This window comes from Dasypus novemcinctus, chromosome 1 (genome assembly GCF_030445035.2).
Source record: "Dasypus novemcinctus isolate mDasNov1 chromosome 1, mDasNov1.1.hap2, whole genome shotgun sequence".
NCBI classification, from domain to species: Eukaryota; Metazoa; Chordata; class Mammalia; order Cingulata; family Dasypodidae; genus Dasypus; species Dasypus novemcinctus.
The window spans coordinates 68,707,679-68,734,787 of NC_080673.1; the positions used below are offsets into that span (position 1 = coordinate 68,707,679).

General features: G+C 38.0%; 1 protein-coding gene across 1 annotated transcript in view; it reads right to left on the reverse strand.

Annotated features, from left to right (window-relative positions):
* INTU (inturned planar cell polarity protein) overlaps positions 1 to 27,109 on the reverse strand; it is a 122,954-nt gene that overhangs the window by 15,378 nt on the left and 80,467 nt on the right. The window contains exons 8-9 of the mRNA XM_058292844.2: positions 24,117 to 24,306; positions 19,728 to 19,781 (exon numbers count right to left, since the gene is read on the reverse strand). Of these exons, the coding sequence (XP_058148827.1) occupies positions 19,728 to 19,781; positions 24,117 to 24,306 (244 nt within the window). The remainder of the gene's footprint in view (positions 1 to 19,727; positions 19,782 to 24,116; positions 24,307 to 27,109) is intronic.

Consider the following 27,109-nt stretch of genomic DNA (forward strand, 5'->3'; position numbering starts at 1 on the left):
AACATACCAGAGTAGTAGTGTGAAATATATATGTAAATATATTTATTTTTGACTGCAAAAAACCTTATTTTTGATTCTTATAAGATGCAGTTGATTAGAGACACCCAAGAATAGAAAATATACGATTTGTTACCCCAAGAAGGATTTCTTGAAACGAAGTTATTAACGCAAAAAACTTCTATTGTATATCATCTAAAATACCCAATATTACCATATACTATTTTGAGAGTACAAATTGGTACAACCTTATTTGGAAGCAACTGAGCTGTATGCCAAAAAAATCGGATACACAAATCCTTTGAATAATGCCACTTCTAGAAATCTCCAGAAAATCAGGAGTTTTGTATAAATTATTCATAGGATTATTTGTAATATGGGAAAAAGGATATAAAGTTTAGTTCAATAAGGGAGAAATGGTTAACTAAATGAGATTTATTTATACCATAGCATATCTACAGCTGTTAAAAAATTAAGGTTGATCTATACGCACAGATGTAAAAGTTTTTAGGACATAGTGCTCAGCAAAGAACGTAAGATGTGAACATAGTATTTACTATGATCTGATTTTTTTAAAAAAAGCAACTCACTACCCACCCATCGCCCCCCAAAAAAACCAACTATACACATGTATGTATATGTATGATTCTATTGGTTTGTTTGTGGTTATGTATATGCAGAGAAAAAGGTCTGGAAGGATATATTCCAAACTCTAAGAGCAGTTATAGCTGGGGATGGAATTGGGAGAGAAGGATGAGGAGGGAGGGCATTTACGTTTAGTAAATATGCTTGCATTTTCACTGAGTATATATGTATTTCTTTTATAACTTAAAAAACAACAATAAAATGTAAAGAAACCTAAAAACTGTAAATGACCTAAATATCCTTCAATTGGGGAAAGATAAAAGGTGACACATCCATACAATGGAATACTACTCAGCAATAAAAAGGATCAGGCTACTGACACACACTATCAAGGATGAATCTCAAATGCTTTATGCAAAATGAAAGAAGTCAGACACAAAAAGCTGTCTACTGTATGATTCTACTTATATTACATTCCAGAAATGGCAAAAATCATGGGGACAGAAAACAGATCAGTGGTTGCCAGGACCTGACTAGTAAAGAGACAGGAGATGGGCTGACTATAAAGGTGCTGAGGAGAATTTACTAAATGTAAATATGGCTTAATTTTTTAAAAACTAAAGAAAAGCACACAAAATTAAATCTAATTTTACAAAAGTTTAGAAACGAACAGATCTCATTGTACTAGTGTCCTAGGGCTGCTGTAAAAATGGGTAGCTTAAAACAACAGAAATATGCTCCCTCACAGGTCTGGAGGCTTGCAGTCTGGAATCAAGGCATCGGCAGCGTGCTTTCTCTGATGGCTCTAGGAAGAATCCTTCCTTGCTTCTTTCTAGTTTCTGGTGGTGGCTGGCAATCCTTGGTGTTCCTTGACTTGTAGCAGCATAACTCCAGTCTGCCTATGTCCTTACATGGCCTTCTCTCCTGTGCCTCTTCTCCTCTTCTTATAAGGCCATCAGTCACATTGGATTAGGACACCCCTACACCACCCCCACTAACTCAGGACAACCTCCTCTTAACTTGACGACATCTGCAAAGACCCTATTTCCACATAAGGTCACATTTCATAGGTACCTTATGAATGTGCTGCTATGAATATCCTGTACAGATTTTTGTGTGGACATATGCTTTCATTTCTTTTGGGTTGAAGGATAGGAATAGAATTGCACAGTCACATGGTAGGTATATGTTTAATTTCTTAAGAAACAATCAAACTGTCTTCCAAACCTGTATCATTTTATATTTCCAAATTATTAATTTTTATTTTTTATGGATAGTGTTTTTGATGTCATATCTAGGAATCCCAATAGATCTTTTTCTTTTCTTGTTTTTTAACTAAAGTTTTATTGAAGTGTATCATTCATACATGAACATACATAAACAATAATTGTATATTAAAGTTGTGAACTTACAAAACAAACATGAATATCATAATACAGGGCGCCCTTACATCACTTCAACACCACCAGCTTGCATTGCTGTGGAACGTTTGTTACAAACTATAAAATGGAATCGTCAAAATATTACTACTAACTACAGCTCATATCTTATAGTTGTTCTATTTTCCCCCAGTCTACCCAATTATTAACACATTGTATCAGCATTATACATTTCTTAGAGTTCATGAGTGAACGTTCTCGTATTTCTTCTATTAAAGCACAGTCCATCTTCTACCACTGGATTCCCTGTGTTATAATGCCCCATGTTTCATACAATCCATTCAAATTGTACACCCAATGGTTCTCATTTTCATCAGAGAGTTGTGCTGTTATCACCTTACTCAATTTTAGAATATTTTCATGACTCTAAGAGGAAAAATCCTATACCCCTTCATAACCCTTACAGTTGTCTCTTAGAAGTAATATCTTCTTTGCCACTGCTGCAAAAATATCGTCCATAGGTTACATTAGTTGTAATTTTCATATTTATGACCTATTCTTAACACTTTGTAAAAGAACATTCTTATATTTAAAGTATCAGCCACAATCTCCATCAACCACCAAAAGCATTACATTTTACATGCTCTAGATTATTTTTTAGTTTCCTTTCAATCAACATTTATATCCACTGACCAGGGAAGCAGACTTGGACCAATGGATAGGGCGTCTGCCAACCACATGGGAGGTCTGCAGTTCAAACCCCGGGCCTCCTTGATCCATGTGGAGCTGGCCCTTGTGCAGTGCTGATGTGTGCAAGGAGTGCCGTGCCACACAGGGGTGTCCCCCACGTAGGGGAGCCCCATGCGCAGGGAGTGCACCCGTAAAGAGAGCTGCCCAGTGTGAAAGAAAGTGCTGCCTACTCAAAAATTGTGCTGCACACATGGAGAGCTGACATAAGATGATGCAACAAAAAGAAACACAGATTCCTGGTGCCTCTGACAAGGATAGAAGTGGTCACAAAAGAACACATAGCAAATGGACACAGAGCAGACAACTGGGGGGTGAGCACTGAGAAGGGGAGAGAAATAAATTAAAAAAAATTTTTTTTTAAATCTTAAAAAAAATCTTGTATCCACAGACCACCCCTTTCAAAAACCACATTCTCATATATAAATCAGTAGTGTCATACTCACTATAATGTGTTACCATCTCTATTCATTTCTACACTTCTACAATAAACCTTATTAAAAATTCTACATACATTGAACATCAGATCCCATTTTTAACCCACTTTCTACTTCTTAGTAATCCATCCTTCAGTGAATTTACTCATTATATTTAGTTCATATCAGTGAGAACATACAATAATGGTCCTTTTGTTCCTGGCTTATTTCATTTAACATAATATCCTCAAAGTTCATCCATGTTGTCATATACATCCTGATTTCATTTCTTCTTACAGCCGATTAGTATTCCATTGTATGTATATTCCACATTTTGTTCACCCACTCATTAGTTGATGAACACTTGGGCTGGTTTTATATTTTAGTAATTGTGAATAATGCTGCTATGAACATCGGTTTGCAAATGTCAGTTCGTATCCTTGCTTTCAGTTTTTCTGAATATATTCTTAGTAACAGGACTGCTGGGTCACATGGCAGTTTTATATTCAGCTTCTTGAGACATTGGCAAACTGTCTTCCATGGATGCTGCATCATTCTACATTCCCACCAACAGTGAAGGAGTGTTCCTATTTCTCCACATCCTCTTCTAGCACTTGTAGTTTTCTGGTTTTTTTGTTTTTGTTTTTTTTGATGATGGCCATTCTACGAGGTGTGAGATGGTATCTCTCACTGTAGTTTTCATATGCATTTCCTTAATAGGTAGTGATGTTGAACATTTTTTCCTGTGCTTTTTGGCATCTGTATTTCCTCTTCGGAGAAATGTGTATTCAAATCTTTTAAATTGGGCTGCTTGCCTGTCTATCGTTGAGATATATGACCTCTTTATATAACATGGATATCAAGCTCTTGTTGGAAACATGGTTTACAAATGTTTTCTCCCATTGAGATAGGCTGCTTTTTTACTTTCTTGACAAAGTCTTTGGAAAAACACAATGTTTAATTTTGAGGAGATCCCATTTTTCCTTTTACTGCTGTGTTTTGGGTATAAGGTTTAAGAAACTACCGCTTACCAAAAGATCTTGAAGACATTTTCTAGAAGTTTTAGGACTGTAGCTTTTATATTTAGGTTCTTGATATGTTTTCGGTTAATTTTTCTATAAGGTGTGGGATAGAGGTCCTCTTTCTTTCTTTTGCATATGGATATCCAGTTCTCCGAGCACCATTTGTTGAATAAACTGTTCTGGCCCAGCTGGGTGGGCTTGACAGCATTGTTAAAAATCACTTGATTGTAGTAGATATGAAGGTTTTTTTCTAAGCTCTCAATTCAGTTCCATTGGTCAGTATGTCTATCTTTATGCTGGTACCATGCTGTTTTTCCCACTGTAGCTAAGCAATATGCTTCAAAGTCAGGAAGTGAGTGTCCTCTAACTTTGTTCTTTTTTTTCTCTTTTCACCATTTTTTAAAAAAGATACATAGATCACACAAAATATCACATTAAAAAATATAAGAGGTTCCCATATATCCCACTCCCCACAGTCCCCACTCCTCCCACATCAACTTCCTTCATTAGTGTGGTACATTCATTACATTTGATGAATATATTTTGGAGTACTGCTACATAGCATGGATTATAGTTTACATATCCATTCCATTCAGTGGGTTGTGGAAGAATATATAATGTCCTGCATCTGTCCCTGCAGTATCATTCAGGACAACTCCAAGTCCTGGAAATGTCACCATATCATACCTCTTTTTCCCACTGCCCGACTTCAGCAACTCCCGTAGCCACTGTCTCCACATCAATGATAAAATGTCTACCATTGCTAGAGTCACAATAATTCTATAGTAGAATACCAATAAGTCCACTCTTATACATATTTTATTCCTTCATCCTGAAGACCCTGGGATGGCAATGTCCACTCCACCTCTAAACTGAGAGGAAGCTTGGATCCCACATGGCTGAAGGATGTGGTTCTCCTGCTTGCAGTTGTAGACTCTCTTGGTTCCTTGGTGTGGTGGCTGATCATCCTCACCTCCTTGTTACCTGACTTGGGTAAGTCCAATGAACTGGAGAGCAGGTGCTACAACTCTGCTGAGGCTCAGGACCCAGCTAGTATATGGACAGTCCAGAGATTTAAGTCTCTTGAGCATATACCAACCCCAGTACCAACCACGAGTTCATTAAAAGTGACAGAAGAGGCATGTATAGAGAAGTTACATCTGAGTCCAATTCCATCACATTCAGGAGCACAAATTGCAAAGTAGGGCTCACTGGCAAGGCACTGAACTCCAAGGCACTGAACTCCAGAGTCATGTCTCCGCAGCCCTCAGGAGCACCACTACCTGGGGTTGTATCTACTTTGGCTGACTCTGAGATCCTGTTGAGATGTGCATAAGTGCTACCCCTCTGATGACCTCCTGACTCATTTTGAAGTGTCTTTTTAAAGACGTTTTTGGCTACTCATGATCCCTTATCCTTCCAAATAAATTTGGTAATTGGCTTTTCCATTTCTGAAAAAAGGTTGTTAGGATTTTTATTGGGATTGCACTGAATCTGTAAATCAGTTTGGGTGAAATTGACATCTTAATCATATTTAGTCTTCTAATCCATGTACATGGAATGTCCTTCCATTTATTTAGGTCTTCTTTGGTTTCCTTTAGCTTTGTACTTACTTGAATATAGGTCCTTTATGTCCTTGTTTAAGTTTACTCTCAAATATTTCACTCTTTTAGTTGCTATTATAAATGGAACTTTTTAATTGGAAGTTTTTTTCTGACATAATCCTCAGATTGCTCATCAGTAATGTATAGAAATGCTACTTATTTTGCGTATTAATTTTGTATCCCATCACTTTGCTGAATTCATCTGTTAGGTCTAGTAGCTTTTTTGGTGGATTTTTCAGGATTATCTAGATATAGGATCATATCATTAGAATAGTGACAGTTTTACTTCTTCCTTTCTTATTTGGGTGCCTTTTATATGTCTAACTTTTAGCACAATTCTGAAAAACAGTGGTGACAGTGGGCATCCTTATCTTTTTCCTGACCTCAGGGGGAAACCTTTCAATGTTTTACTGTTGAGGACAATGCTAACTGTAGGTTTTTTATATATGCATGGTAGGATTTTAAGAAATCTTCCCTTTATTCCTACCTTTTGGAGTGTTTTTATAAAGAAAGGATGCTGTATTTTGACAAACACCTTTTCTGCATCAATAAAGAGGATCATGTGATTTTTCCTCTTAAATTTATTAATGTGGTTTATTACACTGATTTCCTTGTTTTGAGCCATCCTTGCATACCTGGGATAAAACCCACTTGACCATGGTGTATTATCTTTTAATGTGCTTTTGGATTTGGTTTGCTAGTATTTTGTTGAGGATTTTTGCACCTAGATTAGAGAAATTGGTCTGTAGTATCTTCATGTAGTTTTGGTATTATGGCGATGTTTGCTTCATAGAAAGAGTTTTACAGTGTTCCTTCCTGTTCAATATTTTGGAAGAGCTTGAGTAAGATTGGTATTAGATCGTCTTTGAATGATTGGTAGAATTCACCTGTGAAGGCATGCAGTCTTGTGCTTTCACCTTTGGGAGGTTTCTTATGACTGTTTTGATCCCTTCACTTGTGATTGGTTTGTTGAGGTCTTCTTTTTCTTCTAGGGTCAGAGTAGGTATTTTTCATGTGTTTCTAGGAATTTTTCCATCTCAGATACATTGTCTAGTTTGTTGGTGTACAGTTGTTCATAGGATCCTCTTATGAGCTCTCTTATTTCTGTGGGGTTAGTGGTAATGTACCCCCTCTCATTTCTGATTTTATTTATTTGCATCTTTCTCTTTTTTTACTTTGTTGTCCAGCTAAGGAATTGTAGATTCTGTTAATCTTTTCAAAGAAGCAACGTTTGGTTTTGTTGACTATGGATTTTATGTTCTCAGTTTCATTTATTTCTGCTGATTTTTATTATTCCTTTTCTTCAGCATGATTTGAGATTAGTTTGCTGTTTTTTTTTCTAGTTCCTCCAGGTGTGCAGTTAGTCCTTTGATTTTAGCTCTTTCTTTTTCTTTTAATGTAAGAATTGAGGACTATAAATTTCCTCTCACACTATCTCTGCCAAACCCCCTAAGGCTGATATGCTTTTGTGTTCTCATTTTCATTCATCTCAAGGTATTTTTCTTGAAACTTCTTCTTTGACCTACTGATTATTTAAGAGTGTTGTCTAATTTCCATATATCTGTGAATTTTCCATTTTTCCATCCATTCTTGATTTCCAGCTTCATTCAATTATTGTCAGAGAAAATGTTTTGTGTAATTTCAATATTCTACACTTATAGAGATTTATGTTGTTACCCAACATATAACCAATCCTGGAGAAGGATCCATGAATAATTGAAAAGAATGTATATACTGCTGTTTTGGGGCATATACTCTATAAATATTTCTTACGTCTAGTTCATTTATCATTTTATTCATGCTCTCAGTTTCCTTATTGATCCTCTGTCCATATGTTCTAGCTAATCCTGAGAGTGGTGTATTGAAGTCTCCAACTATACTTTAGAGATGTTTATTTCTTCCTTCAGTTTTGTCAGTGTGTGCCTCATGTATCTTGGGGCATCCAGGTTAGGTGCATAAATATTATAGCTTTTTTTCTTGGTAAATTGACCCTTCTTAAATTTATAATTAATATTAATAGAAAATGACCTGTTTCATCTCCTATAACAGTTTTACATATAGTTTGTCTGATATTAGTTTTGCTACTCCAGATCATTTTTGATTGCTATTTGCCTGGCATATCATTTTCCATCCTTTCTCTTTCAATCTGGTTGTGTGCTTACATCTGAGGTGAGTCTCTTAGAGGCAGTATATAGATGGCTCATGTTTTTTTATCCATTATGTCAGTCTATGTTTTTTTGATTGGGTTACTCAATCCATTAACATTCAATGTTATTACTTTAAAAGCATTACTTCTTCCATTTTATCTTTGGCTTTCTGTTGTCATATACTACTACTGTCTTTTTATCCTTCATTTCCATACTCTTCTCTAACTCTCTTGCCCTTGTATTTTTGCTTTCAGGCTATAGCACTCCCTTTAGTATCTCTTGTAATTCTGGTCTTTTGATAACATACTCTCAGTTTTTATCTGTGAAGACTTTAAACTTACCCTCATTTTTTTTCAAAGGCCCTTGTTTTTTTTTAAAAAATATGTAAAAAAGAAGTTCTCCTTTTACAAGTTCAAATAAAGACTAATATATGAGGGTATACAATTGGCATATTTGCAAACTGTATCTACCCCAAAACTCACTGCAGACACAATCTATAATTACATTCATCTTCATATTTACTTGATAACTACTGCCAAATAAATAAAAGATGAACTCCCACCATTTTCTTTCAGTGTATATATCATACAGTTTCAAAACAAAGGCAATTTTTTTCAACCCCAAACCAAAAGTCATCCAAGTACCAATTCACTTTTTATTCAAAAATACAGAAGACTAATTATAAGGGATCTCATTTAGACTTGGCCAGTTACATGTGCTTCTATATTAATGAAATTCAGCTAATTTTAAAGTTTGGCTACCAAGATAAGAGTATTCTGATTTAAAATTGACCTTAAAATAGTGGATACTAATATATATATACCCGTTTAGATATTTTTAAAAGTCATCAAACTTTATATAGTGTAATTACAAAAGCGTGTGTGCCTCACCTTTCATTCAATAAATATTTATTTTAATATAGGTCACAAAGTTCATTTAACTAACTAGAATTCTACATCTATTTCCTGCTTGCTACTGGGGTTCGGTCTCAAGTTTAACTTTGTATCAAAAGCAGTAGCTTAGAATTTATTTCATTAGATTAATCGCAAGAGTTACTAGGAAGTTTTAAAATTATTTCACTGTTTATAAATAAAATTCACCAGATAGTCGAGACCAGTGGTTCCTTGCATTAGAATTACCTGGGGAGCACTTTAAAAAAATACAGATTTTAGGCTCCAATTCATAATTACTGAGTAAAAATGCCCAAGAGTAGCTGTATTTTTTTTCACAAGTTCCCGAGGTGATAATGATATGTAGCCTAGGGAGGAATCCTCTGACCTAGACCAGTGGCTCTCAACCTTTTGGGTACTTCAATAATACTTGAGGAAACTTTAAGAACAAGCAAACAAATAAAAAAGAGATTTGATTCAGCAGATTTAGAATGATGTCCAGGATTTTAAATACTCATTGCAGCTGGTCCACAAACCACCATGAGACACAATGCACAGACTTAGACTTTATCATGTTAAAAATGAGTACATTCAGCTCTCTTGAGATTCAGAGCCCAAATGGCACACAGAAAGTCCAAAGATTTAAGTCTTTGGGACATAAAACTATCAACTATAGTACTAACTATAGGTTCAAATAGAAGGGGCAGAAGAGCCATGTATAGGGAAACTACAACTGAATCCAACTATGTCACACTGGGGAGCATAAATTCCACAGTAGGGCCCACTGGCAGGGTACCAAACTCCTGACCTGTCAGCCCTCTCTATAGTGTCTGGTTGTCTCCAGAACCCTCAGGGGCCTACTTTTTGAGGCAATATTTACTGAGGCAGTCAATGAGATCCTGCTGGGAAGTGTATAAACATAATCTCTGGAATGACCTCCCGACTCACTTTGAAGTCTCTTAGCCATATACACTCATTTGTCGTTACCCTTTCTCCCTTTTGGTAAGGGTCTTTTTCCAGTTGCATTGCCAGTTGCTAGGGTAGTTCATCACAGGAGTTGTAATACCTACTCTTCAGTTCACTAGACTCACCCAGGACAACCATACCAAGGAACACAGAGTCTGTAACTGTAAGCAAGATAGTCCCATCCATCTGCCCCATGGGATCCAAGCCCCCTCTCAGTTAGAGGCAGAGTGATCATCACGATCCCTGAATCCTCAGGACTGGGGAATGAATGAAGAACTAGAGTATACTTACTGTTACTATACAATAGACTGTTATTCTAGCAATGGAAGAACTTTTTGACTGATGTGGAGGCAGTGGCCTTTGGAGGTTCTGAGGGGAGGGAGAGGGAAAAATAGATGAATATGGGGGTATTTTTGGGATACTGGGATTGTCCTGAATGATGTTTCAATGACAGATACAGGCCATTATATATCTTGTCACAACTTACAAAATTGTGTGGGAGAGAGTGTAAACTACAATGTAAACTATAATCCACACTTAGTGGCAATGCTCCAAAATATGTTCATCAATTTTAACAAATGTACCACACTAATGAAGGATGCTGTTAATGTGGGAAAGTGTGGGAGGGGTAGGGAGTGGGGCATATGGGAATCCCCTACATTTTTAATGTAACATTTATGTAATCTAAGTATCTTTAAAAAATTTTTTTTCAAAGTATATTAAAAAAACAAAAAAAAACAGTCAAATCCCACGATTGAGGGGAAGGTAATGTATTTATGTGCTGTGTTCGGCTAAGAAATAGGCCACATTTGAGCAAAAAGGAGGCTCCCAGAAGGCAACTCTTAGGTACCCAATATACTAGGCTAAGTTTCAATTTCAAGAGTGAAGATTCATACGCGCAGTCATCAATATCAAGGGCCCGTCAACAGACTGTCCTCCTTCGTTAGTCATTGCCCCTGTACTCAGGGGATTCTTGCTGATCAGTTGGAGAATGTGGCAGAACTTCCCAGGATGGGAATTTGATATTCCTTTGGTTATTGTGTGAATCTCCACCCACTGTGACTGCCCCATGAACATCTGCACTCATCTATATGCCTTATATGTATGCCCAGGTGAGCTTCCTACCATGTATCTCCCCATCATTGACACCCTACACCAATGATCCTTCCCTGTCACGGTTGTAACCCTTCTGTGATCTGAAAATTCTTAAAAACCAAAGCCAGGTGGCGGACTTGGCCCAGTGGTTAGGGCGTCCGTCTACCACATGGGAAGTCTCCGGTTCAAACCCCAGGCTTCCTTGACCCATGTGCAGCCGGCCCATGCGCAGTGTTGATGGCGCAAGGAGTGCCGTGCCACGCAGGGGTGTCCCCCGTGTAGGGGAGCCCCACACACAAGGAGTGCACCCCGTAAGGACAGCTGCCCAGCGTGAAAGACCCAGCGCGAAAGAAAGTGCAGCCTGCCCAGGAATGGTGCCGCACACACAGAGAGCTGACACAACAAGATGACGCAACAAAAAGAAACACAGATTCCCGTGCCGCTGACAACAGAAGCAGACAAAGAAGACGTAGCAAATAGACACAGAGAACAGACAACCAGGGTCGGGGGGGGGGGGGAAGGGGAGAGAAATAAATAAAAATCTGTAATAAAAAAAAGTAAAATTTATTTAAAAAAAACCGAAGCCAATAAAATAGCCAAATACAATAAGAATATGAAATAATAATAATAGTTTTAAAAATAAATAAAATACAAAAAAAATTTTAAAAATAAAAATACAAAAATTTGGGATAACAAAAATAATGAAATATTAAAATTTTTAAAACATTTTGCCTTTCATCACTGTAAGATCTGTTGTCCTATATGTACAGTGACATTTTCTTCCTTTTATTCCCCCAGCATCTTACTTTTTTTTTCATTTTGTCTTCAAAGAAGTTTTAGAACAGAAAACAGACTTTTACAGAAAAGTCAAGGACTGAATACAGGGGACTCGGGGATGAGCCTCCCTGGCACTATGGGATTACTATCAAACACCAACTAGCAATGCAATTGGAAAAAGACCTTGACCAAAAGGGTGAAAAGGTAAAGACAAATGAGTTTATATGGCTAAGAGACTTCAAAGTGACTCGGGAGTCACTGCAGAGGTTATGCTTATTACATCTCAGCAGCATCTCATTGACTGCCACAATAAATATTGCCTCAAAGAGTGGAGCTCCTGAAGACTCTGGAGACATCCAGACACTATAGGAAGGGGTGAGAGCTCAGGAGTTTGGTACCCTGTCAGTGGCCCTACTTTGAAATTCATGCTCCCCAGTGTGACAGAGTTGGACTCAGTTGTGGCTTCCTACACATGGTTCTTCTGTCCTTCTATGTGAACCTATAATTAGTACTAGAGTTGACAGGTTTATGTCCAAGAGACTTAAATCTCTGGGCTGTCCATGTGCCAGCTGGGCCCTGAATCTCAATGGAGTTGCAACACCTACTTTCCAGTTCATTGGTCTCAAACAGGACAACTAACAAGGAGGTAATGATGACAACTACCATACCAGGGAACTGAGAGAGTCTACAACTGCAAGCAAGAGAGTCCCATCCATCAGGCCTATGGGATCACAGCCCCATCTCAATTAGAGGTAGAGTGGACATGGACATCACCATTCCAGAATCCTCAGGATTGGGGTATGAACTATGAACTAAAGTAGACTTATTGGTATTCCACTCTAGACTTATTGTGATTCTAGCAATGGAAGAAATTATATAATTGACGTGGAGGTAGTGACTACTTAGAGGTTTCAAGGGCATGGAGAGGGGAAAACAGGTGTAATTCCGGGGGGGAGTGGGGGGCGGGGAGGGGGGTATTTTCGGGACTTGGGAATTGTCCTGAATGACACTGCAACAACAGATGCAGGCCATTATATATCTTGCCATAACCTACAGAATTGGGTGAGAGAGAGTGGAAACTACAATGTAAACTTTTTTATTTTTTTAATTTTTATTTATTTCTCTCCCCTTCCCCCCGACCCAGTTGTCTGTTCTCTGTGTCTTTTTTGTCTGCTTCTGTTGTTGTCAGCAGCAAGGGAATCTGTGTTTCTTTTTGTTGCATCATCTTGCTGTGTCTGCTCTCCATGTGTGCCGCGCCATTCCTGGGCAGGCTGCACTTTCTTTAGCGCTGGGTGGCTCTCCTCACGGGGCACGCTCCTTGCACGTGGGGCTCCCCTACACGGGGGACACCCTTGCATGGCACGGCATTCCTTGCACACATCAGCACTGCACATGGGCCAGCTGCACACGGGTCAAGGAGGCCCAGGGTTTGAACCGTGGACCTCCCATGTGGTAGACGGACGCCCTAACCACTGGGCGAAGTCTGCTTCCCTACAATGTAAACTTTAACCCACACTTAGTGGCAACGATCCAAAATGTGTCCATCAATTGCAATGAATGTACCACACTAATGAGGGAGGTTGTTAATGTGGGAAAGTGTGGGAGATGTGGGGAGCGGGGCATGTAGGAATCTCCTATATTTTTTATGTAACCCTTATGTAATCTAAGTATCTTTAAAAAAAAAGAAGAGTACATTAGCAATTTAGGTGACCTTGTCTTGCAGGCCCTAAGGAATCCTGCCCTGGGCAGTTTTATCAAGTGTTTGAAGGCAACACTTAGCCTTTTTAAGTAAATGTATTTATATTCTTAAATACAAGATTAAAATCATGGGGATTGTCAGACCATTTTCATTCATTAAAGGAAAATGCTCTTTCAAACAAATCATAAACCTTTAAACAGACCAGTTTTTTAGCACTCAACTGAAATCTAATGCTTTCTCAATCATTAGCCTGATACGAGATAGAGGTAGTGATTCCAGCTTATCAAAAATGTAATGTAGATTAAAAAAGATACAGATTCTAATCTTAACTCTTTATAAATTCTGCATATTCCCTGTGCAATAGAAATTGGGGACCGGTGAATATTAAATAATACTGAAACAGTGAATAATGTGCTTTGAGTTTTAAACAATGAAATTTCCTATCTCCCTCACATAATAGGTTGCTACATTTGATACTGGGGGGAAAAGTTCTAGAAAACATTAAAGGTATCATGCTGTCTGAAGAAGCTATTTACAAATTTTCTATCATTCCTGTCATTATCTAGAAAGTTGGTAGTTGGTATAGATCATTCCACTTCTGAATTTTTAGAAAGCACTCAAAAAGTAACTACCTGAAGGCCACACAGCAAATCAGAGGAGAGAAAGATAGTGCATAGGCCTTCACACTGGAAAACTGGGTCCATCACCTTATCTGTGTGTCATGAATGTTACTAAGTATTATAAATATTTAAGTGTGTATGAGGATGTGACAGCTCCACAAGCCCAGGCAAACTTCAGGAGCATATGTAATCTACTCTGAATGGAGAAGCTACAAAAGAACTAAATAACAACAAGAAAGGTGAATTGTGGTTTCAGAGTCCAAGAAGCAGATAGAGCATATGGTTAGTGAAATCTGTCTGGCATCTTGCTCCCTTATTCTACATCTGAGATGCTGTCATTTCATATCTACCCACCTTCCCTTAATGTTCTTCACAAGGGTTTGTACCATCTCTGTTCCAGTGGCATATGTGATTAAATACTTGTTTTTTTTTTAAACCAAGCAATGAAAAGGCAATTGCCAAAAACCAGCATTGTAGTACCGGAAAAGCAAGTCAACTCCTAAAATGAGAAACTGGAAATTTAAAAATATAGACCTGTTAAGAAGTTAAAAATTTCATACTAATTATTAACAATGTAGAGTGTAGGCTATTATAACAATCAAACCATTTTCCAGTTGATAAATGATTCAAGACCAAAATAATGAAATTTAAAATTAAAACAAGTTGAAAAAAATTACAATTAGTAGCAAAACCAAGTAATGTCATGTCTGCTACTTAGAAAAGAGGCTTGTTGGATGGTTGAAATGTAGATATAGAGACCCAGCAATGCTGAGAAATGGGTTTCAAAATGTAACACAATTGGGGAGCAGGTGTAGCTCAGTGGCTAAGGACCTCCTTTGCATGTACAAGACCCCGGGTTCAATCCTCGGTACTACCTTAAAAAAAAAAAGTCACACCATGTGTATAAGGTACTACTTTAACATCGCTGTACACTTGAGTCATCTCATGTCCAAAAAATATGGGGTAGGGAAAGGAAACAGTCAACTTTTCATGTCTTTTTAGTTGGTTTGGCAGTTAATTGCTTTTCTCTTTCAATTTCCTTTCTTGTTGCTGCTCTTTTTCCAACCCTCCTTCCTGCCTCTTCTGCTGCAGTTTGGATACCCTTCTTTTTTTTTTTTTTTTTTTTAAGCTTTGATGTCTTTTCATGAAGCATCAGCATCTCTTTTCTTATATTCACCAACTTGTATGATAGTACCTAACTTCAGGGAACAAAGCATTAAGAGCCAACATAGAATGACATTCTTTAAATTTTGAAACCTCTTGTTCCGGTGTGTCTAATAATACAATCTGGTTGTGAGTTCCTAGAGGGCTTGTTTTATCTCTGCAGATCCAGCAAATAGTGGGAAAGCAGTCCTTCTGCCCGTTGCTCCACAGCTTAGTCTTCTACAGTCCTCTATTAACCCTTCACCTGGAGAACTGTTGCTTACGCCCAGTGGCATCTTCCCAGTCCCCAGGCTGTGAAGGGGCCCTGTCAGGACCCCAGCTGGGGGTGGCAGCCAGGGGCATTCATGTCCACTCCGCTGAGAACAAGGAAGGGACAGGCCGCTGGACTGTCCGAAGCTCACCCTTAGTTCTGAAGGACAGTTTTGAAGAAGTCTTGGCTGGCAGTTTCTCTTATTCCTTAAATACATCATACCACTTTCTTCTTCCTTCCATGGTTTTTAATGAGAGGTCAGCATTTGATCTACCAAGGTTCCCCTGTATGTGATGCATTACTTTTCTCTTGCTGCTTTCAGAATCCTTCCTTTATCTCTGGTATTTTTTGTTCTGAGTATAGGTGTCTTGGGATTGGTCTGTTAGGTTTTACTCTGTTTTGGGTGTATTCTCTTTCTTGGATATTGATATTTATTTCTTTCATAAGGACTGGGAAGCTTTTGGTCATTATTTCCTCAAATATTCTTTCTGCCCCTTTCCCTTTATCTTCCCCTTCTGGGACACCAATAACACATGCATTTGTATTTTTGTGTTGTCATTTAATTTGCTGAGACCCTGCTCCATTTCTTCCATTCTTTTCTCTTTCTGCTCTATCTTTTCAAGTTCAGATGTTTTGTCCTTGATTTCACAAATTCTGTTCTCCATCAATTCAAACCTGTTGCTACATATATCTAATGCATTTTAATCTCAGCCATTGTGTCTTTCATTGCCAATAAGCTCTTTACTTTTCTTCATAGGCATTCAAGTAGTTTTTCATGCTCACCCTGTGTCTTCTTTTTTTTTTAAAGATTTATTTTATTTCTGTCCGTCTCCCCCCCCCCCACCCCCCATTGTCTGTTCTCTGTGTCCATTTGCTGCACATTCTTGTCCACTTCTGTTGTTGTCAGTGGCACGGGAATCTGTGACCCTGTGTCTTCTCAATATTCTTTATCTCTTTAGTCATATTTTCTTTTAATTCAGTCAATTGTTTTAGGAGATTTGTGTGATTATCATTGATTAGTTGTCTTAATTCCTATGTCATGTCATGATATTTGGTTAGTTTCTTTGGCTGGGCTATCTCTTCCTGTTTCCTAGTATGGCTTGTAATTTTTTGCTGATGTCTAAAAGGCATCTGATTATGTTGGTGAATTTATTCTGATGGTTGATTTCTCTCCCTTGCCTAGTGATTTTGTTTCATGGCTCTTTGATTTTTTGGTTCAACATATTCTAAGTCTTTAAAATTGCCCAGTTAAAATGATCAAAATAAGGTCAGGGCCTCAATAATGGGGTACAGACTAGATCAAGGGGACAAGAAGCACCTAAAAGTGTTTTTTCTCCTTTCAGTTTCCTGACCAGCCAGTCAGCAGATGGTGTTCAATGGCAAGGAGGGGACTTTCAATCTCCACTTGCCTGTGTTTCTGGTCTAGCCGGGGACAAGATTCAAAGTGCACTCTGCTGGTCAAACCACTGAAGAGAAAACACTCTCCTCTGCTGCACCCCCCTCTTCCCAGGGAGGAAGATTTCTGTTCCTCTCAGTTGGTTGCCTTGAGTCACTGGTTTTATCGAGGCTGTCTGCCTTGAGGTGGGTGATGGTTACCATTCTTGGCTGCAGCATCTAGTAACTCAAGGTTTTTGTTTCACCTTCTTTGTCTCTCTGGCCCTTTCCCTCCTGGGGGTGCACAGCACTCTCCTGGTCTGCCGAGCCCCAACGCAGGTCCCCTGGGCAGCTTTTTGCCCTTCCTTCAATTTTTTTGTGAAAGAGTTGAGCTCTGCCTACCTAATCAGATGCCATCTTCCTGGAAGTCCTCCCAATAGATCCTTTCCTAATCATAGAAAAGTATTGTTAATTTTATTGCTCATCAAAAGTACATTGTGTAAAAGCAGGAATCAGATTTTCAACTTAACCTATTGGATGTAAGTTTCTAAAACCCCAATATTTTAACACTTTAGATCTAAACTGCTCCTATTGATTAGTATCAACCTAAATATTCTGTCAGCGAAAAAATTGACTATCTATGAATAATTTACCATGCTTAAATTTCTGTTATTCTTACAAACAAAATACTCTTCTACTGACTCAGGATCTTAGTTAAGAAACAGCTATTCTCTTAAACCAATATCCTCTCCTCAATTTCACCATTAATTTTCTTGAGAATGATCTTCCCTCACTGTTCTACTTATTCATTTTTTAAAAAAAGATATTTTATCACTGGAAATTTTAAGTATATATAAAAATAGAACAGTATAATTAGCCCCCATGTACCTATTTTCAACCAACTTCAACTAATACTAGTGCATGTCTTATCCTATTTCACCTCTACTCTTCACCTTTTCCCCTCTCACCAACTACATTATTTCAAAACCAACCCCATATATTATATAATTTTATCTGTACAAACCTCAAAATACATCTCTAAAATAGAAGGATTCTTAAAAATATATAACCATAATACCATTTCCACAGGCAAAGGCAAAGAATTATTATCATTTAGTAGCCACTCATCAGTGTTTATATTTCCTGGATTGTCTCAGATGGTTTTTTTAAATTGTTTGTTTGAATCAGAATCCAAATAAGGTCCATATACTGCAATTGGTTGATATGTCTCTTAAGTGTCTTGTAACCAATGGATTCTTCTCCACTTCTTCCACTTCACTATATTCGCCTCACCCCCACTTATCTTTCTAATGTACTGTTGGAGAAACTGTCCTGTAAGTGTCTCTCAGTCTGGATTTTGCTGATTGCATCATCCTCCATCATGGAATCATTTAACATGTCCTTTCTTCCCTGTATTTCCTATAAATTGGTAGTTGGATCCTGAGGTCTAATCAAGTATATATTACATAGGTGCTTTGTGTACTTCCAGCTGAAGGCACAAACTATGTGGTTGTCTCTTTCTCTTTTTTTTTAAAAGATTTATCTCTCTCCCTTTCCCTGCTCCCCACTCCCCCCAAGTTGTCTGCTCTCTGTGTCCATTCGCTGTGTGTTCTTCCATGTCTGCTTGTATTCTTGTCAGTGGCATTGGGAGTCAGTGTCTCTTTTTGTTGTGTCATCTTGCTGCGTCAGCTCTCCATCTGTGTGGTTCCACCCTGGGCAGGCTGCACATTTTTCATGCTGGGCAGCTCTCCTTATGGGGCGCACTCCTTGCGTGTGGGGCTTCCCTACATGGGGGACACCCCTGCGTGGCACGGCACTCCTGTGCACAGCAGCACTGCATGTGGGCCAGCTCATCACATGGGTCAGAAGACCCTGGGTTTGAACCCTGGACCTCCCATGTGATAGGCGGACACGCTATCCGTTGAGCCAAATCCACTTCCCTCTCTTTTTATGATATTAACAGATGATGATCATTGCATAGATCTATTAATTCGTTCGGGGAGGGGGGGATTGCAAAATGGTGATATTCCAATCCTGTTATTCTCTCCTCATGTGTGAGGTAGAATACTTCTATAAAGAGAAATTCTCTTATCTCTGTTTGGTAATGTTGAGATATTGTTCAGATAGGAAAGGCAAAATACATCTTTGATTCCCCCGCCCCCCCCCCCCCCTTGTTATCAGTTTTCACAATAACCAGTTAGTTTCTTAGCATCCTCCATTGACTGAAGAGTTTATTTTCAATTATTATTAGTTTTAAGTGTCATTATGAACTCATGGACTTAAAACATATCTGATATGTTTCAATCCATTGCTGTTCTTATTCTTTTCGATGCTCAAGTGGTGGCCTCTTCAAGTTATCTCCTAACAATCTGACTCCTACTATAGCTCTAATATTTTTGAAACTTCTAGACTTCTGATAGGACAAGATGTTCCTAGGCTTAAGTTAAACATTTCTAGCCCTAATCTGTAATCAGCCATTTCTCTTGGGGAGTCCTGATTCCTTTTAGTGACAAATGTTATTTAGAATCCATGGCCTGGGTGCTAAGAGTGCTCATTTCTACAGGGATAGTCATTATTTCAGTGGGCTAGAAAATTTACATATTTTAAGCAAAAAAACCCAAAAAAACAAAAATGGATACTTCTAATTTGATTCAGACCTACAAAGTTTTTACTTCACTTAATCAATCTTACAACTTTATCTCCTTTCTCTAAAAAGTCCAGTTCATAATGACACCAATGAATTAATATTTTTTTATCCTGAATTAAATATTTTTTATCCTGTAATAGACATTGTGTAACAAACATTTTCAACCAAGGAGAAAAATCTTAAGGCAAGCAAAACAGATTTTGTCTTATGTAGTAACAAACAAAACAGAAACCTAATTTTGTATATTTAAGTATTATTCATTTAACTTGTAGACAATCAGAATAAAGATTGACTTATAAAATAAGAAATCAATATTGATCCTTTCCTAAACTCCATTCCTTCTCTTACCAGTTCTGCAAAATCTGAGGCCTCCAAATCACTCAATGCTGTGTCTAACTCCATCTATGTAAAAAAAAAAAAAAAAAAAAAAAAGAGAGAAAACAAACGTTTGACATACTTTACTTTTTAGTAATGGCTATATAAAAAGTCTTTAATAACTATTTGAAGGATTGAATTAGTTTCTTTCTCCTTCATGTTTCTTGAGAATTATTACAAATGGAACATTGTTTTTAAGCTTTGCAATTATATAAAAAAATATTTATTTAACAAAGAGGCATTTTTCAATTAAACTTCAACTGTTTTGAAATGGGTTTTCATCCTGTATTCAAAGCACAATAATTTATGAGGTTAAAAATTGCTTTTCCAGTTTTTGATTTTTAAAAATCCCCCTTTTAAAGTTAAAAACTCATGAAACTCCCTAGCGGAAAATAAAAATCAGTCTTAATATAGTCAACCTATTTCCAGTTTTTACTTTTGTTTTTCCATCTCCTGCATCTTTCTCAACAACTAGATTCTTGGAAAATATTAACATTCTTCCCTGTATCTCTCCTAGACACAATGTTTTGTATAAAAGGCTGTCAGTGTTTATTCATGGATTAAAACATGAAGGCAAGTGGTCCCCTGGAATCTGGCACAGTTTAACTATCCTACAGAGTTATTAGAAAAATATCTTACTTTGGATTTGGCTTTTGTTTCTATGGAAATTACCCAAACTCTTTCATATATTATCTTCGTTCTTCCCTGAAGCAATTCAAAATTTTAAAACACAATAAATTTAATGTTCAATTTAATCTTTTATGCATATATAAGTTGAAAACTATTAACAATTGAAGCTTTTGAAACTTTAGCACACATGCTGCTTACTTGTGGAAAAGAATTTCCCTCTTTTTTTTTTTTTTAAAGGCCAAGGCATTCTCTACAGGACTATGTTTCACAATCAGTGTCTTACTGAGATGACAAAAGCTTTTGAAACAGCTTTTCAATAGTTTTCACACAGTAAGACTTATTACTCACTTGTGGTCTACATTTTCCACTATCTAGCAAATACTGCATGTTCTCCTTTTGTGACTACAGTTTCTCTTGTGAAAAATTACAAACAGAAATGACTCATTCATGATTTTTGATCTCCAAAACTATTTAACAAGTTGCTTATACTTGCTACTAAATTCTATGACTAATGTACAAGCTTATTATAATTGTCCCTTCACGTTTCTTTAGAGAAAAAGTAAAGTATCTTTTCTCTTAATTATCTCAGTGTACTCTAGGAAAAATGGTTAAAAAGAACAATGACAAACAAAAGGGCAAATTCTCAAATACCTGGAGAAAGACTCCATCAAATACTAAACTCAGAGTAAATTAGCTTTTTTTCCAAGTTAAAGGTAACTATTTCCACCTAAAATTCACCTCACACACACGTTTTTAACTTTAAATTTCTTAAGGCATAAAATTCCTTAACCTTTCCATTTGAAGAAATACAGTCAATAAATCCTACTATCTATAGTACAATAGCAAACTGCTAAAAAAGAAAAAGTATGTAAGTTCTGCTAAAACAAAAGCAACCACTTTAAGGATTATGATGTTATTCAAATATATATTTGCTAAAAAGATCTTTAAACCACTTCATAGAAGGTATATGTTTCTCTTTCCAAAAATATTGTTCTTAAATCTCCTAACCAGGCTACAAAATGAAGAAACCATCTAAGTTATTGTTTCCTGTGTGTTAGTCTTACCTACTCAACTAGACGGAGAATTCAGAGGAATTTTTTGGATTCCACAAAATGTAACACAAATCTCAGTACCTGGTACAATGAAGACTTATCTCCACTCAGTAGTGGTTAAAATGAACAAGGATAAAAGCAACTACAGCTTTGGTGAGATAAGTAACAGGTGTAATCTGAGGTAACTAATTAAAAATATATACCAGAATTCAGACAGTATTCTTTTAGGTTAAAATAAAGAAAAGCATAGAATCTTTTTAATTAAATATATGCTAAATTTAAGAAAAATTCCCTATAAAAAAGAAATCTGAATACAAGAGTTGGTTTTCATTATGGAATTCATAAAACCAAAAATAGGCTATATTTTAAACAATTGAAACTTATTAGGGGGAAGATAATACTTAATCTTTTTTTTTTTTTTTTTTTTTAAAGATTTATTTATTTATTAAATTTCTCCCCCTCCCCTGGTTGTCTGTTCTTGGTGTCTATTTGCTGCGTCTTGTTTCTTTGTCCGCTTCTGTTGTCGTCAGCGGCACGGAAAGTGTGGGCGGCGCCATTCCTGGGCAGGCTGCTCTTTCTTTTCACGCTGGGCGGCTTTCCTCACGGGCGCACTCCTTGCGCGTGGGGCTCCCCCACGCGGGGGACACCCTTGCGTGGCACGGCACTCCTTGCGCACATCAGCACTGCGCATGGCCAGCTGCACACGGGTCAAGGAGGTCCGGGGTTTGAACCGCGGACCTCCCATATGGTAGACGGACGCCCTAACCACTGGGCCAAAGTCCGTTTCCCAATACTTAATCTTAAATGTACCCAAAGTTTGAAGGTGTTGCCCCTAGCAGTATCAAGTTTATCTATTAACACAGAGAGAGGAGTCTACGTATTTTTAGGGAAGAAGTTTCTTTAATGGAGAGATTCTGAGACAGGAAGAAGAACTTGGGCAACTAACTACAAGACCAGAATGACAGGTCTCATGACATGGTGTGTCTTCTGGCTCACAAAGTGGGCTCTGTGACTTGTGGAGGGTAAAAGGACCCAGAATGGGCATGAGACAGGGTTTAGAGCCAGGGGTCTTTTTATTTTAAAGTTATTTAATTACTATCTATATTGAATGCTTGTATTTTCTTAAGAAAACTCTGGTGAGGGTAGAATTAACATCACATACTTTTTAGTTTTTACACGATTTAGGAAAATGTTAAACCAGGGACCTGAGGTTATCAAAAGATACACCATCGGACAATTGGCAGATGTAAGGACAAAATAAAAATAGCAGAAGGTGGGAAGTGCACCTGGCTCAGTGGATAGGGTGACCGTCTACCACATGGGAAGTCCACGGTTCAAACCCCGGGCCTCCTTGACCCGTGTGGAGCAGGCCCATGTGCAGTGCTGATGCGAGCAAGGAGTGCCATGCTACGCAGGGGTGCCCCCTGCATAGGGGGGCCCCATGCGCAAGGGGTGCGCCCCATAAGGACAGCTGCCCAGTGCGAAAGAAAGCGCAGCCTGCCCAGGAATGGCATCACACATACGGAGAGTTGACGCAGCAAAATGACGCAACAAAAAGACACACAGATTCCTTGCCGCTGATAACAACAGAAGCGGACAAAAAGAACACGCAGCAAATGGACACACAACAGACAACTGGGATGCAGGGGTCGGGGGGGGGGGGGAGAAGTGGAGAAAAATAAATAAAATAAATCTTTAAAAAAAAATAGCAGAAGGTAATGATTCCTTTTAACATGCTTTAACAATATCTAGCACCTTTCATATAATTACACAGCAATACTACAACCATAGCTATTAAATCCCAGGAATGACTGTAAGTACTTCATGTGTAAAAACTCATAAAACCATGAATCAGTTACTATTACTATTCATTTTACAGATGTGGAAACTGAGCAAAGAGATTGACATGAATTTAAATCATTAAATGGTCAAAAAGGCATTTATTTGATTGTATATTATAGAATTTCATGAAGAGTAGAATCTTGATGTGCGTTTTTACTATGACACAGCCTGTGTTTCTTCATGGGTAAGGAATTGTGGCACAGTGCTTCATTTGGTACTAATGCAAATGCTGAGGCTAAATAGAATATATGTTAATATACATTAATGAAAATATCTGAAATGATCTTGTCAATCACACAACTGTAAATTTATACTGGGTATACAGATATGACTAAAATCATATTATTAATCCTCAACCATCATGAAATATGACTCTTGGTAAGATTTCTATGGGACAAACCAATAACTAATTATAAATGCTCATATAAAGAAAGATTTTGTTAATATCAGTGTAGTATTTTAATTAGGAATATTGTTTCTTCCCATCATTCTATACAATTTAATCTGTATATAAGCATAATCCCAACTTGTTGACTTTGAGTTATAAAGTCAAAGTCAAAAAATTAAAAAATAAGCCGCACCATGTAATTATGATTTCTGAAAAATATTCCAAGTTTGTACAAAACTTAAATGTTAAAGAAAGATGAAAGCTGATTTCTGTTTAGAAAGAATCATCGACCTTTCTAAGCTCACTGCACTGGAATTCCCTCTTCATCAACCAATTGCCTAATTCTTACCCATAATCCAAAAAATAACAAAAAGCCTATGAGAAAAAGAGAGAAGATAAAGGATTATAAGGCAACCTGTGCTGATTTTTATTTCTGAGACCTAAAACTACCTTGATTTCCTGTGGAAGCGTGAGCCACCGAACTCCAGGAAGATTGTCCAAAAGCACTGCACTGGAGGCATCATACTGCTGTGTGCTGGGGCTAGCTCCTGAATGTAGTTTAGTTGGCTGAAGTGTTCTTTGAAAGAACAAGTTGAAAAAATGATCCAAACGTGGAATATTTTCAACATGGCAGAATGCACTGAAGAAATAAGAACTGTAAGTTAGAACAACATATGGAACTGGTGGTCATTTTTGTATGTTCCTAAGAGGACAGGATCTTACCCACCTACACGCGCGCTCTTTCCCATTCCTCTCCTTTAATAAGATCCATTACTATAATATTACTTATGGAGTGTGTTAAGAAATTTACCATGACAGCAAACCTGAGAGGTGCCAAGGGCTGGATCACAGAAGAACATAATAGACTGGATGGAAAAATGTAAGCAAACGCAAGAAACTTGAATATTTGAATTTAGCTTTAAACAACATTGAAAAAATAGAAAATTTGGAAGGATTTGAAGGGCTGATAAAACCTGACAATAAATTTCATTGGAAAGAGCAGCAGCATTAAAACCCTGCAGCACCTAACCCTGCAATATCATTTAGGACAACTCAAAATCCCAAAAATGCCTCTACATCACATCTCTTCTTCCCTCTCCCTGCCCTCAGCAACTACTGTGGTACTGGGGGAGAGTGTGAACTACAGGTAAACTATTATCTGTGTAGGGCAGCAGTGCCCCCAAATGTGTTCCTCGAGTGCGATGAGTGTACCACAATGATGCGGAGGTTGTTGGTGTGGGAGGAGCGGGATGGGGGAGTGAGGGGTATACAGGAACCTTGTATTTTTTCATGTAACATTTTTTATGTGATGTATATATCTTAAAAAAAAATACAATTTATAAAAATGATGTAGTGGGGGTGGGGAGTGGGTTATATGGGAAAATAAATAAATAAACAAACAAATAAATAAATAAAACAAAAAACCTGCAGCACAATATTCATCTGAAGGAGCTCTTTTTCATGGGTAACCCATGTGCTGACTTAGAAGACAATCAGCAGTTGGTGGTGGCAACTCTTCAACAATGAAAAGTACTCTTATTTTAATAATGCAAAAAATACAGAAAAATGAAAATGAGCAACCACGTTAATTCCTGATTTTTTCATGGCATTGTTAGGGAACGTGTTGTTTCAGAGAACAGAATAGTCCGAAGAATTAAAACGAAGGGAAGGGGAAGGGGGAGGGGAGGGAAGGGAGGGAGGAAGGGAGGGAGGGAGGGAGGGAGGAAGGAAGGAAAAGAAAGAAAAGAAAGAAAATAAAGAAATTTACCCTGTCCATATTTTTTACCCTAAAATCTCTCCACTGTGTTGAGGAGAGGGTACTATGAAAGAACCACAGGGAAACGGACTTGGCCCAGTGGTTAGGGCGTCCGTCTACCACATGGGAGGTCCGTGGTTCAAACCCCGGGCCTCCTTGACCCGTGTGGAGCTGGCCATGCGCAGTGCTGATGCGCGCAAGGAGTGCCCCCCCACGCAGGGGTGTCCCCCACGTAGGGGAGCCCCACGGGGAAGGAGTGCGCCCCATAAGGAGAGCCGCCCAGCGCGAAAGAAAGTGCAGCCTGCCCAGGAATGGCGCCGCCCACACTTCCCGTGCCGCTGACGACAACAGAAGCAGACAAAGAAACAAGACCCAGCAAAATGGACACAGAGAAGAGACAACTGGGGGGGGGGGGGGGGAATTAAATAAATAAATAAATCTTTAAAAAAAAAAAAAAAAAAAAAAAAAGAACCACAGGGCTATCATGAGTGGCATGTCTATACCAGAAAGGGCTAGAGTACCCTTTTGGCAAAACAAACAAACAACAACAAAAACAAACAAAAAAAACCCACAATGCATTTGCTTTTACCTCTATCTCCAAACATTTACAACTCCCAATATTGTTCAAGCAATGTGAGTTAATAAGGAGATTTTGAGTTTTATAATAGAACAGATTTGGGTTTGAACCTTACCATTGCTCTTATTAGATAAAGACAAATCATCTAATCTCTCTGAACTTTGGTTTCCAACTCTGTATAGATGGGGATAATATACTCTAAGTCACAAGCAAAGTACCTAGTATGTAACTAGTATTAAGTACTGCAATCTTGGAAATCTCATTGCATAACCCAAGAAATGGTACCCAAGAATAATCATCACTGATTCATTCAACAAATATCTGAGCATCTATTATGTTCCAGGCACTGTTCTCATGCCTAGGTAAAAGACAAGGTCTCTGCTGTCATAGAGTTTAAAATCTAGTGGAGAAAGACAACAAAAAAACCCAAAAAACAAGACTTCATAAAAAGGACTATGCAGAGAAAAGGACAATATGAATGGATGGTGTGACAGATCAGATGGTTTGGGAAGTTTCTGATATTTGAGATCTAAGAGTTAAGATGATCCGAGAGATGCACACCCCAGGAAAGAGTGCAGAAGTCCTAGCATGGTGTGGTGGTTTGAAGCTGTGTATGTACCCCAGAAAAAAATGTTCTTAAATCTAATCTATCTCACAGGTGTGAACCCACTGTAACTAGAACCTTTTGATTAGTCCATGTCAGTTAAGGTGTGGCCCATCTCATTCAGAAAGGGTCTTAATACATTCCTTGATTCCTTATAAGAATATGAAATTAAGATGGAGAGAGAGAGTGCAAGCATGAACCATGGAAGCAAGAAGCTGAAATCAATGAAACCCAGAAGAGAAGGGAGAGACCAGGAGCCGCCCCCATGTGCCTTGCCATGGGACAGAGGAGGCCAAGGTCTTCAGGAAGAAAGCAGCACCTAGATGATGCCTTGATTTGGACATTTTACTGGCCTTAAAACCCTGAGTAAGTAAATTCTCATTGTTTAAAACCTGCCCCATTTCATGGTGTCTGCTTTGAGCCGCTAGCAAACAGACTTTAGGAGACTGGAGTGCTGCAATTGCAAATACCAAAAAAGGTGGAAAAGGCTTTGAAATTGGGTAATG